Source organism: Mytilus californianus, unplaced genomic scaffold (assembly GCF_021869535.1).
Source record: "Mytilus californianus isolate M0D057914Y unplaced genomic scaffold, xbMytCali1.0.p SCAF_6, whole genome shotgun sequence".
Lineage (NCBI taxonomy): Eukaryota > Metazoa > Mollusca > Bivalvia > Mytilida > Mytilidae > Mytilus > Mytilus californianus.
The window spans coordinates 45,366,884-45,383,000 of record NW_026262712.1 but is presented as its reverse complement, the minus strand read 5'-3'; the positions used below and the strand labels follow the sequence as shown (position 1 = coordinate 45,383,000).

The 16,117-nt window shown below is 33.2% G+C and overlaps 1 protein-coding gene across 2 annotated transcripts in view; it reads left to right on the top strand.

The window, feature by feature from the left end:
- Positions 1–15,492, top strand: part of LOC127706426 (uncharacterized) — a 29,308-nt gene extending 13,816 nt beyond the window's left edge. For both annotated transcript variants that reach the window (XM_052211055.1, XM_052211056.1), the window contains 5 exons: positions 179–300; positions 1,041–2,300; positions 12,598–13,054; positions 13,486–13,803; positions 15,039–15,492. In XM_052211055.1, coding sequence (XP_052067015.1) covers positions 179–300; positions 1,041–2,300; positions 12,598–13,054; positions 13,486–13,803; positions 15,039–15,397 — 2,516 coding nt within the window. In that variant the 3' untranslated portion in view covers positions 15,398–15,492. The remainder of the gene's footprint in view (positions 1–178; positions 301–1,040; positions 2,301–12,597; positions 13,055–13,485; positions 13,804–15,038) is intronic.
- The last annotated feature ends 625 nt before the right edge of the window (positions 15,493–16,117 follow it).

Below are 16,117 nucleotides of genomic sequence, written 5' to 3'. Positions count from 1 at the left end.
TGTTTTAATAAGATCGCAGTATTAAAGAATGTGTTATTTCTGTCCCATATTGAATTCAAATAAGTGTTTACTTTGAACATGTTGAACTTTCAAAAACTAATTAAGTGTTAGTCATTTTTGTATCGTAAGCTTGATGTTTTCATATTGTAATTATCTACCATGGGTTTTTTTTTTACAGAATACATAAACTTTTGGATGGATGCTATCCATTGTTATGGTGATGACGTACAGGAAATCGACGACACAAAAGAAGCGCTTCCCTCAATTATTGTCGTTGGGACATGTTGTGACAAATTAGAGGTATCTTCTTTGCTCTTGTATATAACTTAAGTTTGAACAAAATAAAATTAAATATGACATTGTTAGACCATATTGATATGAAAGGTGGTTGTTATGTGTTCCAAGTACCATAAAATGATTATACTAGATTTTTTGTTATATAATAAATTCATTTTAAGGGGTACCACGTATAATAAGTCAATGATATACGTTAGGTAGTTGTACTTACATTTGCATACATCACTGCCACAGATATTGTGTGGTCTTGCACTTTCAGTCATGGTTCATTGATGTTGAATGTTATAACAAGTTGAAGTATTGCCATTTAGATATCCACAATTGCATTTTACTATCGAAATAACATAAGGCGAGACATATCAATTTGTCAACAGTTTATTTAAGACTTAATGAGTTGCCCATCGATTTTCGCTGGATTATTATACAATACACCACGTTAGAAATACATTAGCAGAAGAAAGGAACGATTGCCATTTCATGGGATATCATTGTTTTATGCAGTGATTATCATAGAAAAGATTGGATCTAGGTTTTGCCTTTGAATTTCATCAAAATGAAATTATACGACTATTCGTAATCGGGTGTTAAATATGAGCAATAAAAATAATTCATATGCCTTTTTTGTTGTTTACTTTTTTATTTTTACTCTATTAATTTGTTATCATGTCTATCAATTTTAAAGAAATTAATCATAGTGATTGCTATTCTTTAAGTTGGTTTTGTCATTATTAATCTATTTGTAGATTGATAAGGAAACAAGGAAATGGGAAATTCAGAAACAGTTTGACCAAATACTAGGGGATCATCCGAAACGAAAGCACATAAAAGATTTTATCATGCTGTCAAACACTACTTCCTCTGAATCCGATTTTGACGTCCTGCGACACCGCATTGTACAACTAGCTTCAAAAGTTGAAACATGGGGACAACAACTTCCTACTCGTTGGATTAAGTATGAACAAGTCCTGGATCAACACAGAGAAAACCACGATAGAGTCATGGCATATGAGGACATGAAATCGTTAGGAAAATCGGTTGGACTTGACATCAAAGACAAGAATGAAATGAATTTGTTTCTTAAATATCAACATGATATAGGAAATCTCATTTACTTTGAAGACATTCCGGATCTAGTTATTTTGCAACCACAGTGGTTAGTTGACGTGTTGAAATGTCTTGTGTCAGCGAGGAAGTTCCAGATCCGAAGAAACATTGTTTACAACTCCGACTGGAAAGAGTTAGAAACAACAGGTAGACTGACAGAAGATCTGATCACACAGGCATTTACAGGAGAGGGAGAGGGGACAGATTTTATTAAATACCGACGTCACATTCTCCAAATCATGGAAAAGTTTGATATAATTGTCAAACCAGACATACCTGAGGAAGAATCTGTATCATCACCAGAAGGAAATGGCGAAATTAAAAAATCAAAAATACCAACAGAACATTATTATGTGCCATGTTTGATTAAATCAAAGCCCATTAGCAATATAGTCGACAGTTTCAAAGTAGATGGAAAGGATTTTAACAGGACATCTTGGATATGTATGAAATTTGATTTTCTTCCTCCTGCCTTCTTTAACCATGTCCTTGTAAACTATATGCGCCGTTATCAGATAAGTCGAGAACCATCAAAAAAGGGATGTAAATTAGCACTTTACCGCGGAATGGGAGTCTTCAATCTCGATTCATCGGGTCGAACAAAACTGGCAGTTTGTGTTAGCAAGCACGTGATCCTCTTTCAGATCTGGAAATGGGGTAAACTTTCCCAGATGTCATTCAAAAGTATCTGGGAACATGCAGAAGCCACCATTACTGGAATAAAAGGGAGATACAAGATGAATGTACCGTACACTGTGAAAATGAAGTGCAGTAATGGAAGCTACGACAATCCAGATGGAATGATGGAAATGACAAAGTTGGAGTCTGACGACGAATATTTTTGTGATGAACACGCAGAACTACATAACTCAAAAGACTTGTTAGACTCCTGGTTTAAGGTATATATATATATATAAAAGATCAAAAAAGTAAAAAGTATATTTAAACAAAACGCATTTGACTAACAGGTCGAACAACGGATGTTCTTAAACCCTGCTGACTGCCATTGGCGATTGCCAAATAAACAGATCACAAGATGTAACAAAATGGATCTTTATTATTAATTTAATACCAAACAGAAAACAATAAACTTGCGGAAAAGATGGTATACCGCAAACATGAGGTGCAAAAATTTGTACACCATATCCGGATTTCGACAATTTATGTCTCTTCAGTGATGTTAGGAATCGACACGGTATTTGGAAGGCCATATAATTTACCTCAATTTAGGATAGACTCTTGAATTTTGAAGAGTCGAAATAGGATGAACGGATCATATAAACCAGAAGGCAAATATAATACAAGCCCAAACGAAAAAATATAAATAAGTCTAAATTGAAAACAACGTTCAAACCTATGATTGCGTTGGATAAAAACCGCAATTTTTATACGTGTGCATGCACAACAAATTTCTTGGTAGAGGGGTCTAAATACAGCTCAAACAACATTTTCCAAAAGACTAAAAAAGTGAAAAAGTATATTTAAACAAAACGAATTTGACTAACAGGTCTACCGTATGGCTTTCAGCATTGAAAAAACCAAATACTATATAGCAGGTTATAAAAGGATCCCACATGAAAAATGTGAAACAATTTCACCTAGAAAACTAACGACCTAATTCATAAAAAAATCAATTTACGAAAAACGAATATAACAGCCATGATCCAACGACAACCATTGACCTACAGGCTCCTGACTTGGGACAGGCATATATAGAATGTGGCGTTGTTACTCATGTTTGCAGTGCCAACCCTCTCCCTAACTTGTGGCGTATGTTAAAACATGAGAAATAAACAGCTTCGCCATGAGCGCATGATACGCCCATCGCTTTTTCAAAGAGTATAAAGTTCAATAAATTCTCAATGTCATATCAGACATTCATAAAAAAATAAAAGGAGGTTATCTTAATAGATATATACCAGACACTAAAGTTTCATGAAAACTGCTCAAAGCTCTTTAAAGATATGGTCAGAAAACTGGAAAATCACCCCTTTTTTATGAATAAATCCCATAACTCGGAAACGTAAAATCTAAAATTTATAAAAATCCAAAGAAAGCTTACGTAAATAGATAGAAACAATCCATCAAAGTTTCATGAAAACTGCTGAAAGTATTTTTTCAGTTATTGTTCGAAAACTCGAAAATTCCCATTTTTTTTAATGAATAAAACCCCATAACTCGGAAACGTTAAATCTTAAATTCATAAAAATCGATAAGAGCTCATGTCAATAAATATAAACAATTCACCTAAGTTTCATGCAAATTGTTAAAAGCGTTTTTGAGTTCTTGTCCGACATGTTGACGACGGACGGACAGACGGTCAGACGGAAGAACGGACAACGGTATACCATAATACGTCCCGTAAATGGGCGTATAAAAACTATAAAAAAATTGTTGAAAAAGATTTTACTCATCATATTGATACAAAGCAGAAAAAATATCTAACTAAAACACAGACTGGATTTGGCAGGATATTCATACATCCCTTAATACAAAAAAAAAACACAAAGTACAGATCTGAGAGTACTCGCAGTTACTGACTACTAGTTCAAAGCCAAAAATAAAAAAAAATAAAAATGTGTAATACAAATTTGAACATAAAAGCCTTTCTTTCATTAAATTGCTTGAAAAAAGGGGAATTTATTTATAAAGGTATTTTTACTATATATAATGTCAAAATACGAATTACATTTGTTTCTTTCCTATGTGTTAATTTGTATATTTACAGTTTAAAACACTTTACTTTAGTTTAGATCTCAAAGTAAAATGTAGTGAATACAATGACTATGCATTAACACAGAAACAAAGATGTTTTCACTTACAATGCTTGTTTTGAAAGAAAAAGGAAATCGTCATTTGGAAAAGGAAATCAAGGGACACAAGTATATCGGTAACATGAAAAAAACTACAAAGCACAGAACAATGCAAATAAACTAAAAAAAGAGCGACACGAACCTTGCAGAAAAAGGATGGGATATTCAGGTGGTCCGGTTTGGGGTAAACAATAACTGTCTTTTGCAGGGGCCTTTGTCATACAGGAAAATTTTGAACATATTTTTGTTCAAGTATAGTAGGTGAATACGTCTGATCAATTTCTCCATCTCCGGATGTTTCATGGCGATGTTATAATTATATTATGTCATTTTTACGTTTAAAAGATATAATATTTGGATCATAATATAAGATGATATAAGAGGGGGAAATTCAGGAGAACAACAAAAGAACTAATTTGCTTGCACGCTTGTGATCTCTTCATTTGTGCTCATTCCTTATATTCTTGTGTATTGTATTTGAAATAAAATCGACTGCGATGCACTTGATATGGTTGAACCTTTTACGGAAATGTGAACCTGGCTTCAAGCTTCAAGCTTCATGTGTTTTTAATTTTTGGCTTAAAAATAAAAGCGAAAAAGTAATAAGGAAATTATAGGAAAGGACTACATATTAGAAAATATATAAAACTTGCCATTATTAGCTGCTGCAACTAAATCCTCATCGTTGTCCGCACTAATTCGAATATATCTGAATACAGATTTCATTGTAATCCAAAGTTTGAAAGCAACACAATCGCCATATTCGACATCGCTATCTTCTTTTCGAAAAGAAGTTAACATTAAGAATATACTTTCATCGTTGTCTTTATCTATTTTGAGACACCAAATCCATATGAAGGTATTCACGGAAAATATATAACGTGGTCCTAAAGCACACAAAAGCATAATGCACATTCACTGGGTCTCCATGTAACTATAACGGTAGTTTACCTTCAACTAATTAGATTGAGCTACTGTTGAAAGGGGTCAACATATAGGATAATATTAATAAGTTTATCCAAAATAATTTACACACTTGATGAAAATAAATCTTAACGAAAGTTTGTATTTGTTTGGTTTTTTTTCACCTTCTTTGACAAGTTAAACAATGTTTTAAGTAAGATTTACACCCTAGTTCTATTGTTATACTTCATAGTTTCTATTTCTGAAACAAGTGTAAATTGAATAGATCTATTGTTACGAATAACAATGGATTTTGTCCACAGGGTGTGACGAGCGGGGTTTCTGGAAACCCCTGCTTCTACATCCCGAAAACACATTCCATTGTTATTCATAACAATAGAAATTGTTTTTAATAGCATGAACAGAAGAGATTACTAATAGTGTTCACTACAAGTTGTTTCAAGACATATTAAAAAATAAAAACATATTTCAGGAAATTCCAATGGCGAAAAAAATATTTAGCATCTATTTTGAATTTAAAAAAAAAATCATTTAATTACTCCTTAGCTTGACGCTAAAATTTTGATCCCATATGGGTATGTCTTAAAGAACATACATGCAAAAACTTTTGTCCAGGGGCGGATCCAGCCATTTTTAAAAAGGGGGTTGCAACCCAGGTTAAAAGGGGGGTTCCACCACCATATGTCCTCATTCAGAAACATTCATCGTCAAAAAAATGAAGGTTCCAACCCCCGGAACCCCTTTCCCATGGATGGCCCCAAAAAAGGTGGTGGGGGGGGGGGGGTCTTACATATGCAATCTATATTTTTGTATGTGTCCGGTCGTCGGATTTCTAATCCAGACACACCTATCCCTCAGTATGTTCGAATATGAATGTTTGTTTAATGTTGAGAAGGAGGAGGGGCTTTTTTTTGATAAAACCGTAGCATGTAAAATACATTTATGATTACCTTCATTAAACTGATACATGCAAGTTCTTTGGGTAATAAATATTGCTTTTTCTTCAGTCTCTTCTGCCAAATCCAACGTCTGAATCAAAATGTCGTCCGTCTTATACCCCGTCCATATTAACAACTGCATACAAGGAGCATGGTGTATTTTTTTTTGTAATAAGAATGCACGATACTGCCAACCTTGACCTGTTGGTCCATATAAGCACATGCATTTAACGGGAATATGCAAAACGGCAACTTTGACATTTGTAATCTCTACTCACTTGTCAAAGTTTGAATGAAGATCGTCAAAGTAAGGTTACTAGTGGGGTTTCATCTAAAAAAATATGCCTTTTCTTATTAGCTATGGTTTGATATTGTCAATCAAAATGCTATCCGTTCTTTTTCATTTGATATTCAATGTTAACAAATTAAATTATTTAGTATCGGGTGTAAGTTAGTTATACACTTCGGGATACGGCGTGTCTGGATAAGAAACCCCACCGGCCTCCGGCCGTCGGGGTTTCTTATCCAGACACACCTATCCCTCAGTGTAAAACTATTACAAAAGCCTCTGAAAGTTCATTCTGTTATCAGTTGATATCCGTTACGTAAAATGTATATAACATATATAAAGACATGTACAATTTAAGGATAAATAAATGTTCAATTAGTTATTTTAAAGTTTCTACCGTTCCGTAAAACTCGTTATATTGTTTAATCAATTGAATTTGCGTTTCCTTAATACTAATTATGGATTAAACATTGAATAAAAATTTGAAAATATCATGAAGGCATTTGGTGTATAAATTCATGACACAAATCCTGTATACGTTCTAGTAAAAAGAACGACACTGTCTGTACTGGCACAAAAAGCGAAAAGTGATGCAGTACAATGTTCATGAAAAAGTTTACGACTCACTGTACTTATGCAAATCCTTACAACTCTTACGTCTTAATAAGGGCTTTAAAAATATAGGATGTTATTATTTGTACCAATTTTGTTGTCATTGGTATGGTATTGTATAATATCTACTTTTAGAAAAAGGTATATTCTTTTTGAGTGATATATTATATTCAAATGATACTACAGTCGTATGGAAATATTTAAATTACAGTCAGTCATATTCTCAATTACAGTGCAAAGTATGCCTCCTAAACAAGGTCCATACATCGAAAGGTGAACGATTGATGACTAATCTAAATGAAACGAATACATTCTGCAAACTTCAAGTGGTACCGTCAGTTCTGTGAGGCTTTACCCTTCTTTTTTTGTAGAGCCAATGATTTTTTTCTACATGTACATGGAGGAATAAACTTAAATACTCAGTTGATAATCAGTTATGAATGTTTTGATAACACACAAAGTCCGTTTAAACTTAGAAAATGTTGATACTCAAATGTAAGTTATTTTTCTTCCGACAAGCAATAAATATTCGATTGCAAAAATGAGAGTATGCATAATAATATTTAGGGTTCCTCCTTCGAAACAAAACATAAAATATGAAGGTGTCCGCTAAATGTGCTGGTATGACCCACCTTAGTGTGATGGTTGTTTTGAAAGCCGATTTGCTTATATACGATGGTTATTGCTACTGTGTGGTGGTTTAAACCGTTGAAATGCGTCGGTTTTACTGCAGTAGCTGCAGTTGCATGTATACTGAAGTGCAATGTTCTTACACTGTATTGGTCATGAATCAGCTTAAAGTTTGATTAAGTGTAGGTTTGTTATAACAGCTATCTCAAGAGACGAAAGTACTAGTATATAATATACTATAGTTTAAAAGTAAATACTCGAATATTAACTGCACCTTGATTACCTAAAGAAGTTTTGTATCGTAATTTCAACTTCATTACGTAGTTTACAATCAAATTAATACATCTGGTTAACATTCAGAATCGATTAAAGCATGTTGCATGGTCTAATCATGTGGAATTAGCAATTTTAAGTCATTGAAACCATTTCAGTTTTAAAATTTGGCCCTACACATATCTGTATTCAATGTATTACAAAAAAACGGGTACAAAACGTCTTGTTGTTGATGCCGGTTCCCGACTTCTGAATTGAATTTGACACTTCTACTGCGAGGATGTTTGATAGTGAGAAAAACGATCCCTATTTTTAAGTCCTAAGAAAGTTATCAATATATCGAGAAAACGGCTCTTGGAACCTTCTCACACGAAAAAACTTTGACGTTAACTAGGTGAACAGAATAGCTGAATTGTGGTCATCCTTGACTAAGAGGAGCCATCCAGGCTTGCCATTGAAATTGTTACAAATTAAAATTAATGAAAATATTGGTTATTCTATAATGAAATGAATATAATAAACAATATATCAGTCTATTTATAAGAATAAGAAGATGTGGTACGAATGCCAATGAGACTGTGACAACTCTCCATAAGAGAACAAATGACACAGACATGAACAGTAAAAGAAATAGAAAATTGGTATAATGGAATATGTAGACCGCTCTCTAACAAGCAAAGAACCCTAACTGTAAAATGTAAAGGCATACACTATTCACTATTTCTTACAATAAAATGAAGGGATAAAATATTTTCGACCAAGACATGCAGGGTTTTTTCCTGGTGCGAGCCTCCTTCACCGTTAGATTTTCAACCATAGAGATGACTGATATTGCCAAATATTTCTAAGCGATCAGATAAAAGTAAGGCTAATAAGATCAAAGTTATTACCTTCTAATGACCAAGAACATTCATACAAACCATGTAGATATGTAAAAAAAGTCTGACCTTATGACAAATGAATTTAGTGTTTCCATATGTATACACATTATATAGCCACTGGTCTGTTGTTGAAGACTGTTTGTTGCCCTCGAGATGAAATCCGGTTATATTTTGGCGTTTTCAGTGGCGGATCCAGAACTTTTTGTAAGGGGGGCCCACTGACTGACCTAAGGGGGGCCCGCTTCAGTCATGCTTCAGTGATTCCCGATATAATCAACCAAATTTTTCCCACAAAAGGGGGAGCCCGGCCCCCCAGGGCCCCCCCCTTGGATCCGCCTATGGTTTTGTTGCTGCCTCATTTACGTATACTCTCCCCTTATTTTCCCTTTAATTCATAACAACACTGGTAAAACATCCCATGTATTTGTTTTTAATTAAACTGACAGTCATAGGAACTGGGCTTTGTTGACTGAAAATCAAATAATATAAATTTCCTATTTGAAAATTTAATGTGATCTTTAATTAAATCAGGATGTATCGAATATTTAACCTTTTTTTATACCATCCCACCGAAAAGCTTATTCTCAGTTTCTCTGCGGTGTTGCCCCTATAAGGATGGAGACAGGACGCTACGAGAGTCTCCTAATAGACTAAGAACTTGGTTGTTTGTGAAGATAAAATTGAACCGGAGGAGCAAGTATTGACTGAATATCCGTTGTGCGGCGATCTTAGAGACGAACTTTATAAGACTTTAAATTTTGAAAACCAAATTTCAAGTCTTTGGCCGAATTCCGTGAAACATTTATTTATATTAACCAATGACAACATTAATGTGATACAAAAATGTGCCAAAACGTGCAAACTTATGTTAGACCAAAGAAGATGTTTTTTTTTATACCGATAATAGATGTAAATATGTTTTATGATTTAACTCTTTTTTTATAATTGCTTTTTGAGAATATGTAAATAAAATAGTTCCTTTTTAATCCGTCGCTCATAATTCTTTTTAGAATGGCATATATAACTTTTTAAAGTTTACTTTTACAAAGTGAAATTTGAATACTGTATTATCGGTGATGAGACGTTAATAAATTATTAACCTATAGCTGTACAATGTAACCTATGGGAATGCAACAAGAGTATAAATCTCAATAACCGAAAATTATACCATAGCTATCTATGGTATAATTTTCACAATTATACCATGGTTTTGTTGTATTTGGTATTCGAAAAGAAAAAAAGGAAGATAGCAAGGCCTATCCGAGGCCGCCTGAATTTTTTTAAATAGGAACAACAGAGTCAGTGTGGGGCCACTAAGCTAAACTGCCCGCTTTGCACCAGCCGATATAAATGAATGCCTAGGGTGGGAATCGAACCCACATACACCAACTCCGGTGTCCTATATTTTTTAAATGAACAAAAATTCGATTCAAGAACAAAGTTTAAAAAAAAAAGTATATATAAATATATTATTATATTATACTTGAAAATATAATTCGATTTTCGGTTATTGAGATGTATACTTGGATTGTATGCCCTTAGGCTCAACTGTATAGCTACATGTAAAGGTTGAAATTTGCCGTGGCGGCTTTTTAAGGGGGAGGGAGGGGGAAGGCATGCCCCTTTCAAGAAGCTTTATATATGGTAAATGCATAGATATTTCGTATTATTACTCCAAATATTGGATGGCTAGACCCCCCTCCTTTTCAAATCCTGGATCCGTATCCGATTTTATATACATCTTTATTTAACGATTTGCTTAAGTAATAACTAGAATGTTGGGCCGTTAAGAATAGAAAGCGTCTGGTTACTCTAAATAAAGGTGAACTTTTGTTTAAATTATCTATAGTCTACATGTGATTTTTAATGATCTTTAATCGTGATCATTTTGAAATCCTTTTTAATTAGATTAAATTAAATGTACAACTTGGGCTTCTGGTACAAATTAAAACATGGAATGATTCATCCAAACTCCCAGAAAGATTCTTGTGAATTAAATTTCCACAGAATTATAAATTAATACCAAAAACTTAAAAACATTTCAAATATTTTGATAAAATAAAAAAAATAAAACTAACCCTTTGCAGTTCAACTTTAAATCTGGGTTCCAGAAATCTTTCAAACTATATCTTGCGTCAATATACATACAGAACATATAATTCCTTCAACAGTTTTTAGTCTGTAACGTTACCCGTCACCAATGTAGATGTGCATCCATCGCTGTCGAAAAATCTTGTCCAACTGATTTCCCCGCTGTTTCGGAAGCCCGTGCGTATTTTATAAAGTAGGCGGAGCTTAATGTGTAAGGTCCTAAAAGGGTAATTTGACCGATTCTTATCAAAATTATTTTTGAAGTTAATAAACAAAAATATATGAAATATACATTTTTAAACAACAACATATGCAATAGGTTAAAACAGATATTTCATATATTTTGGTTAGTTTTGTGGTGTTTCGTAAATTATACCATAGTTTTTTGTTGAAACCCCTCGGCAACCTCACTCGACTTCGTCTCGTGAGGTTATTGCCGGGGGTTTCAACAAAAGCTATGGTATAATTTACGAAACACCACAAAACTATTCAAAAGATATGAAATATCTCAGTATAACTTATTGTATTGTATTGTATTGTTTAAATATCTGATGTCTTTTCTTGAGCCTGTTCACAAATCCTCGACAATATTCACTTTCACTTGCTACCTTCTACCATCAAGGCTTACCATTATACTTTTATTCAGTAGAAAAAATAATTAATTAATCAATTAAAAACAAAGTTCAGCAGATAAAGCTAAGTTTAATTTGAAAATCGATTGAATGATTTACATTCAGATCTTGGAACAACAAAAAGTATTGATATACCGAAGCTGTTGTTAAAAACAATTTCGAATTCAGACTTATATTTTCGTATAAAAAATTGTGACTGCAGCGGGCAATCACAGAAACTTGGTGTTTCACTTAACTATAACTATTTAGCATGCAACAAACAATTGGTAAAGTCGCAATTATATCACCCATCTTTTTGCCAAATATTTTACGTTGAATACAAATTCATATTGCTTACTTAAGAAATATAATTATCCAGCTCTGAATGATAGGGCAAATAAAGGCATCAATTATATACCGCTGTTCAATAAATCAATTAAGCGAAAAAAAATCTGGGTCAAAAACCAAAAATGAATGAAACACATCAACCATAAGATGAAAACAACGGAACAACAGAAACGCTGAACTGCAACAAAAAAAAAAAAAAAACGCCAACATACATAGAAACGAACTTCTTGGTAACAACTGCTAAACTATCCATATTAATTGTTGAATTTGATTTTTTTTTCTTTTATTGATTGAAAAAAATTTCCCGGCATGGTCTATTTTTGTTTGTTGAAACGGCTACCAGTTTAAATATTGATGTTAAAACATTGCTAACCTCGTACTTTCGCGGTCAAAACCTTAAGTGAATTTAGCGTATGAACAGCGTAAAAATCATACTTAAGCGTATCAAACCATTAAATTTTAGCTCATGCAATCGTAATAATTTTGACCACTGCACGTTAGAGTCCTAAACATTTACTTTCCCCCCCCCCCCCCCAAAAAAAAAGCAGTAAATTATTCACGTAATAGGCACTGAGTGCTGTCTGAACGGTACTTTGGTGACTAACATTCTACAAGCAGCTGCATTGATCAAGATCGAGTTGTAAATGGTGAATATCGAAGAAATCAAAATTGATATCATGACGTCAATTCATATACATTGATATTAAAAAACAAAGCTTATATAAACAGCTTTTTTTCATTTGAGTTCATTTCGTGTGTATTAATATTCTTCTTTGTGTTCTGTAGGAAGAATTGAATGTTGAAATGTTGAATTATGTACGTCTAGCGAAAACAGTTACAGACTTGATGCCGGAGGTAATGGTAGAACACTTAAGATCTGATGGATTCGAACTCACAGGAAATACCAGCGTGACATTTCGATCTCTATTCACATCTTTCCAACTACAAAACAAACATAAACCAACAACCGGAAAGTGGGCAAGTCCAATGTGCCCGAATGAAGACACCGAGATATGTATAGGTGATGATGTTAAACGATGGCGTTTCATCCTCACTGAACTGAAGAATCATTCAAAAATAAGTGACGAATCTTTCGTAGATCTTGAAAACGTCTTGGCAAATCTATTCATCCGATCTGAGAAACTTTTAGAAAGTTACTCGTTTGTTAGCAAATTTCAGAAGATAATGACTGGAATGTTTGAAGCAAACGATTATGATTTCTATCTGCAGAAGATAAAACATGGTTAGTATACATCAAACTTTAGCTTAAAATCAACTACTTAAATTGAGTGGTTCACTTTGACTCCTTCTATGTTCTATTACAAAAATAAACTTTTTTGAAACATCAAGTACAAGATTGTTTCAAACCGTTTCACTCTCGTAAAATATTTAGTAAGGAGAATTCCGGATTCTGGATGCGACCCTATCAATTTCGTCGAGCAGAACTAAGCTGAAAATACTTTGACGTTCTTTATGGTTTGTCTGTTCTTCGACTTATTATTCTTTATTGTTCCCTTTTGTGTCTTTTAGTTTATCATTAGATCATTATTTAATTTATTATGTACACCTCGGCGTACTTTATTAATTTCAAATCCTAAATAAACGTATAAATTTGTATTTATAGGACGTTAATGCGTTCGAATGTTATAACATGTTTAGTTTATAAAATTACAGAAATTATCCCCGATACATTCGAAATCAACATCAGACGCCATTATCAGATGATTATACAGGAAATATCTGTAAGCAAAGTCTTGGACCAAATGATGACCCACTGCATGTTAACCAGTGATGACAGACGCCATATCGAACAACATGTTAGACACGCTGACCAAAATCAGGCGTTGCTAGATATAATCATTGATAGGAATCGTTCCACGTTTAATGTATTTATTGATGCTTTGCGGGAAAGCGAAAACGATGGTATAGCCGAACTCCTTAGCTGCGATCTAGAAGATATCACAGAAGATACAAGAACGGCACAAATAGAAGGTTTTAATATTGTTCATGTTTCATGTGGTTTCCAAGTTATCACTGTTCAAAGTGGTATATTCAACTACAATTCTTATCTAAGTATACTTAAACAAATATGCAAAACAAGGCTAGGGCTTAGGTGCAAGGCCAGAATTTAACATAACCAATTATGAATTCGACAAATTGAAGTACTTTTATTCCAAAATTATTTGTTTTTCATCAACTGATAAAGCGTCAATGGATGAAGACTAAACGAGACTTTTGTTTTATAATTGCAATGTTTGAAGCGTAATTGTTTAACGATTCAAGTTTTACTGTTGGACACTGAAGAATTTTTTTTTTAAATATCAACAAAACTTCGTGCCTTGTATTTTTACGGGGATCGATTAAAAATTGCAGCCATTTCAGCACAGTTTCTTAAATGATAAGAATTATATACAGTATGTACTTGATGTGAAGATTGCCTATCATTGATTGATAAATCTTTCTATATGAAAACACCCCTACTGCTACGACCAAATTTTATCAATCTAGAAAAGGAGTGTGAATTTCAAAATACTATTAGTTGAAGATAAAATCAGAGGAAAAGGGGGTAGAAAATCATAGTGTACATAGTCTGATAAGTCTATCCATGGTTGTCCTGGAATGGTCGAAATTAAAACTAAATACGTAAATGGTCAACTTTCTGCAACGATTTTAAATCCGGATTTTTTTTCTTTTTTATTAAAACAAATGGTTTTGTTTTATTATCATAACTACTTATTCATTTAATTAACTTTTTGTCTATTTAACTGCTTATTTAGCTAATTGTCGTACTATTATTATATATATATGTATACGTTAACATTGCCTCTAACAAATTCCTTTATTTTTATGTACATTGTTTTAAGCTGTATGAAGAAGGTCATTTCCGTATATATATATTTTTTTTTCTATTTGGACAAAAATTATATTCGTTGTTTAAAAAATTATCGGATGCCACCTATTTACATAATGGCTACCAAAAATACATGGTGCTTGAATTCTATCAAAACTTTAATTTCACTGGAAACTTATAATCTTGATTATTTATTCCTGGTGTCAAAATTGACCCATTAAAATAATTTATTTGCTTCAGTACTAACTATTTTTTATGTGCCTCACTCCAAAATGTGCAAGAGGGAGCCTTGATGCCATGTCAGTTTTCAACTTCATTTCTGTATTTTTTTCAAAATTTAAAAGCTGAGAAATATTTTTCTTTTGACATTTTTCAGGATTGTCAGCATGGACTCTTCCATTACATAAGGTACGTCTGCAGAAGAATTACATAGATATCATAGCTACCATTAAACACGAGGCCATAGTAGATCATTTGATATCGTGTGAATTATTAACAATAGATGACCAGCAAACTGTAGAGGCTTGTCCAGCACAGACTGAAAAGAACAGGAAGTTGATGGACCGACTATTGCATTGTGGAGAGAAATGCTTTATGGAATTTTTAAATGCTTTACGTTCTGATGACATTTATGTAGATCTTGCAAATCAGATAGAACAAACAGATGTCACTAGTATTGATATTGCTACTCTTCAGTGCTGTTTTACTAAAATTAAGACATTACATAACTTATAAACTGAGTAGTTATACCCATTCAACCATGTATATATATACATGTATTAAGCTTCTAATGATGAAACACGCATGCTCAAGAATTATTATCATATGAACTGTTTCTTCGCTTATCAACTCACCGGTCTTAAAGGGAAAAGTGAGCTTTTCTCAACATTTGGTGTCCGTCGTCTGTTGTCGTCCGTTAACTTTTACAAAATCTTCAAAAACTACTTGGCCAAATTTAACAACACTTAGCCACACTCATCATTGTGGTGGCTAGTCTTAGAATGTGTCTGCCAAACAACATGGCCGACATGACTAAAATAGAACATAGTGGTAATATGCAAGTTTTGTCTATTATCTTGAAAACCGCTTGAAAAAGACAAAGTCTGATAGGTCAATGAAAAATGTTCCGAGTGTTGAGATCTACATTGTCCCTAACGTCCATTAGGTAAAAAATGCCAGACCACTTCTTATTAGAGTTAAAGCCTTTAAATGAAGGATTTGACTTTTTTCCACTTTTGCATAGTATTTTGAAAACTATAATGGATACAGAAAAACGTTAAATAGCGAAAAGGGTCAGCAAAACAAGATCTACAAATAAGTCAAACATGGTCGAAATCGTTGCCCTTTAATAACGAATTGACCATTGTTTGCATATTTGCCTAATATCTTAAAAACTTAAAAAAGCCAAATTGATCAAAAAGATCTGCAAATAAGTCTAATGGCCAAAATCGTCAG